The 4,966-nt window shown below is 36.3% G+C and overlaps 1 protein-coding gene across 1 annotated transcript; it reads left to right on the forward strand.

Moving 5' to 3' along the window:
• The first annotated feature begins 256 nt into the window (after positions 1-256).
• On the forward strand, positions 257-2,003 carry LOC145981678 (lanC-like protein 2). The gene has a single exon (XM_083115064.1). It carries the CDS (start codon positions 397-399, stop codon positions 1,609-1,611), a length of 1,215 nt encoding a protein of 404 aa, XP_082971190.1. The 5' UTR covers positions 257-396; the 3' UTR covers positions 1,612-2,003.
• The last annotated feature ends 2,963 nt before the right edge of the window (positions 2,004-4,966 follow it).

Genomic DNA, 4,966 nt, shown 5'->3' on the forward strand with positions numbered 1-4,966 from the left:
ATATTAAATTTATTAAACTGCCACTCCCTTTTAGAAAAAAAGAAAAGCAAAGTGCCTGCCTCAGTTGTTATTGACGCTTTCCCTCCCCTTACAAATAAATGACGCAGCTAATGCTAATTTTAGACTACCAGGGGTACAAAAAGGGCAGCTAAAAATATTTTTTCGGTTTCTCACAGTGCACAGGGAATCGCACAATTGCATACCAATCTGAACAGACGGAAGTGAACAATGAATAATTTGTGTTTCCTCACTTTCACCATCTGTTTACTTGCCGTTGTGTACGAGTTTTGTGGAGTGGGACCTGTCAACATATTTCAAGTAATTAAAGGGTTATTTAGGTTAAATCTAAAGGATCAAAGGGCCCTTGCACAGTGTGTTGTACAACAATCTGGAAGCATGGAGGACAAAAGAGAATTTGACAATCCATTTGAAGATTATCAAATTCATCGTGACAGTGATGTAATTAACGTCAAAGAAGGTGTACTTCGTCCCGAATTTCAAGAAAAAGTGCAGAACTCGGTAACAACTTTACTTAATAGACTGGATTCTTCATTAGAAGCACGCACTGACCCCAGAGATTGTTCCGTATATACAGGTACAACAGGAATTGCATTGTTCTATTATTTTGCTGCCAAGAAGCAACATAATCAAGGTTTACTGCAAACAGCAATACAAATGGTGGAAAAGTGTATACCAACGCTGCATGGTCGAAGATTGAGTTTTCTGAATGGTGATGCTGGTCCTTTGGCTCTAGGTGCAGTTCTTTACCACAATGAAGGCAACTCAGTTAAATCACGCCAATTGGTGGACAGATTGATGTCACATTTACCCAAAGTTCTTGATTTGAAATCGGATTTGCCAGATGAAGTTTTGTATGGAAGGGCAGGATATTTGTATGCCCTTCTGTTTATTAATAAGCATTTGCATGAAGAGGCTATTGATTCTGATATGATAAGGCAAGTAGTTTCAGCTATACTTGAGTCTGGGAAATCCTTGGCAAAGTCAGAGCGAAGAAATGTTCCTTTGATATATATGTGGCATGAGAAACATTATTTGGGTGCTGCGCATGGAATTTCGGGAATATTGTACATGTTGCTTCAGGCGAGGAAATATCTAAGTGATGGAGAACTGAACACATTGGTCAAGCCAACTATAGATTACTTGATGGGAATTAGGTTTCCCTCTGGTAATTTTCCATCATCACTTGGAAATAATTCAGATCGATTGATTCATTGGTGTCATGGTGCACCCGGTATGGTTCAACTTTTTGGTTTGGCGCATGAAATTTTTGGTGATCAGGCTTACTTAAAGGTGGCAGAGGACTGTGGGGAGGTGGTTTGGAAGAGAGGCTTGTTGCGAAAGGGTTATGGCATTTGCCATGGTGTAGCTGGAAATGCTTACACGTTTTTGTACCTGTATCAGTTGACGAATGACATTAAACATCTTCACAGAGCATCAAAATTTGCCGACTGGTGTACAGCTTACGGTAAACACAAATGCAGGACACCAGATCGCCCACTGTCATTATTTGAAGGACTTGCTGGAACAATCTATATGATGATTGATATACAAGATGCAAGGAATGCAAAATTTCCTGCATATGTTTTGTAAAGTATTTTACCATGGGAGAAGTTTGCAAACTTTTTGTTCACTTCAGATATTTTAAAATGTTCAAATACTCAAATTCCAACATGCTTTTTTTAAGTTGTTAGTTGTGAAAACTGTCCTATACCATACCTAAGACTTGGTGACTACAGAAAGTACATTCAGTGGTAAAAGAACCACATCAGTTACATGTTGGTACTGTATTATCAAAAACAAAAGAAAGCGTAAATGTTTACTCAACTTTATCTTTCCAGGCTTTAATCTTCATGTATATTTTGAACATTAGAATTTATTGTTACAAGTTGTTAATGTGTACATTGTGCAATAATCTTTTAGTTGTTTTGCAACTTTATCTGTAACTAAAATATATGAAAAGTCAACAGTGCATTCCAATTCCATATCGCTATATTACATGTAAAGTTTCAATACACATTAAATTACTGTAAAAATGAATCACCCTTGTTGCAATGTAGCATAGATACCAGGGAAGGGAAATAGCAGATGCTTCAATGATTTTACAAGAACTCTTGGTGCATTGGCATGCCATCATATGTTTATAAATTAAGTACAAAATATTAGTCTACCTTTCAGAAATTAGATGGAACTACCTTTCCTTCACCCACAACCTATAGTTATTTTTCTTTCAGGCATAAAGCAAAAAGATGATATTGCATGAGAATATCTATGATGCTGTTGTTGCATTGTATTTTTGTTATTTTACATCACTCTTATTGCAAGAATGAGAATGACTCAAGATTCTTCGTAAAGGTTTGCACTACTATTCATATTCAATACAATTCAATATTCATCAACAAACAATGGCAATTTCCTATTATAGCCTACATGTTTCTTTGGTAAAAATTTACTATCCTTCGGACACCTCTAATTTTTTCGTTTCGTCAATTTTTGACATTCGTACTTACGTATCTGCTTCGCGGAACATTCCTGAAGGTGTACAACATCTAGAAATTGCAAAATAAGCGAAAATAAGGCGTTAGTTTTCGGAATGGAAACTGTCGATTTTCGCGATTTTTTTTTTGTTTCACAACCAAATATATATATTCCTGATACTACCACGACACCAAAGTTTAACTATGTTTGCCTAACCTAACCATGTGCCAATGGTTCGTGGGGCTAGCTCCAATGGTTTGTGGGGCTAGCGTCAATGGTTCGCAATTATTTCCAATTTCTAGATCCTGATACTAACACGACACCAAATTTTAACTATGTTTCCTAACCTAACAGAACTAACCTATCCATGTGCCAATGGTTCGTGGGGCTAGCTATTCTCCGTCGGAGAATTAATTATCAACAAACAACATGAATTTCAGCTATGAAACATTCCCACATCACACAAAACACCTTCCTGATGTTCGACAATGCTACAGGAACTTATTACGGTAAGTAGTTTCTTCTGTAAAAATAAATAAATGTGTCCGAAGGATAGTAAACTAGTACCAAGTATTTTAATGAGATCCAGGTCAACATGTGAGAGGGGTGCTGCTTCCACGTCATGCACCCAATAGTCAATCTCACTTCCACATAGTACACCCTGGACTGCTGACTAACGAGGCTCTGGCGACTGGCCCCATTGCCAGTATAATTCTGTGTTGTCCTTATTTGTGCTGAGCGCCCTTTTTAGCCTCAGCTTTTAACCAAGGTAAGGAAATTTTAGTTTTCAGACACGCTTTTATTTTTGTTATGATAAGGGGCTGGACCCTGTATAGTGTGACGGGTGCAACATAGCCTCAGTGCTGACGCACTCAAAAAGTTTTAATTCAAATTAAAAAAAATCGACATGTGAGAGATTGAAACATTGAATTCAAGGAATGATATAATGTGAAAGTACCATATATTTTTTTTTCACTTTTTGTATTGGCAGTGTCTTAAGAGGCATCGGTAACTTCCTCATATGTCCTTAACCCTAGAACACTACCGAGTTCCAATATTACAATGTAACTAGCACTATGTAAATTTTACGTACATGAAGGAATCTATCATCATGAAAACAAAATGATGATTCTTTGTGAACATTATTTTTCCTTATATTCAAATTTTATTCTTAATTTTAAAATGTATAAACATGGTTTTATTTAACATAGAATATTTTAAGAGAATGTCTTGATTGACAAACTCGTACGTGCATTAAGAATGAAGGCGAAATTTGAACAATGAAAAACAAACAATAATAACATTCATAACGCTGTAAATATAGAATGAATGTACTTTTAAAGTCTTACAAGAAAATAGTGCATGCTTCTAAACTTTTGTTTTCAAAATTATTTGGCTGCTAATTCATGTATTTTTCTATAATAATGTCCGTCCAATGCACGAAAGCTGTTGCTTGCATTTCCATCCATGTACTTGAACCGGATGTTGCGAGCATCTGATGATGTAATCCCCGGTGTTTCCAAATGCACAGTTTTTTCACTATATTGCCCAACCTAGAGCAACCTAACCTTACCATGATGGTGCGTGGGGCTATCGTGAATGATTTTTGGGGCTATTCGTGATTGATTATATGATCCAGAATGGTTTTTGGGGTTATTCGTGGATAGTCATACTATCCCGAATGGTTTTCGGGGCTATGCATTAATGGTTTTCGGAGCTATGCGGTAATTTTTCTGTTAAGAAGGTTGAAACACTGCTTTGCCATTTGAAACACAATGCTAGTCAAGTTTTGCCCGCCATTTTGCGTGTTCAGGAAGCTAGAAAAGAACTAACAATAATTACTCGATATGTCGACAATAGATACTAATTTCGTTAAAAATAGCGAAATCCTTGTTAAACAATCTTTCACAATGCAGAATAAGTAAGTATGAATGTCAACAATTACAGAATAAACTAGTTACAGCCAATTCCTGGCTTTGACAGTTTTACCAAATTGACATACAGTACAGAACATAACAAACCAAATTAAGACAATCAGCACTTGCACCCTCCTTACCACAGTGCTGCCTCAAGTCTGACAGAATGCGCGAGGCACTGCTAGGTGGAGGGGTGAGTGGGTGGGAGGTAGGGGAGGGATTTGAGCGCAAAGCATACATAAATTTTACGCACGGTAATGTTCTAGGGTTAAATATTTTTCTTGTAGTCTACGGTTATTACAAGCATAAAGACACAGTTTTTCGTTGTGACATTTCAGGAGTCACGCTCCCACACATTTATTTTTATTCTTAGTAAAGATACAGTTATAACAATGATTAAATTTTTTTAACAAAAAACAATCAGTTATACAATGGATGTTGTCAATGTTGCATTGTTGTAATATAGCAACTTAACTCCGAAACAAACAGTCTGTTTTATTTTTATTTCAGATAAAAATTTTGATCACATTCTTTATTATTTAAAAATTATGAAT

This window comes from Lepisma saccharinum, chromosome 30 (genome assembly GCF_977018435.1).
Source record: "Lepisma saccharinum chromosome 30, izLepSacc3.1, whole genome shotgun sequence".
NCBI classification, from domain to species: Eukaryota; Metazoa; Arthropoda; class Insecta; order Zygentoma; family Lepismatidae; genus Lepisma; species Lepisma saccharinum.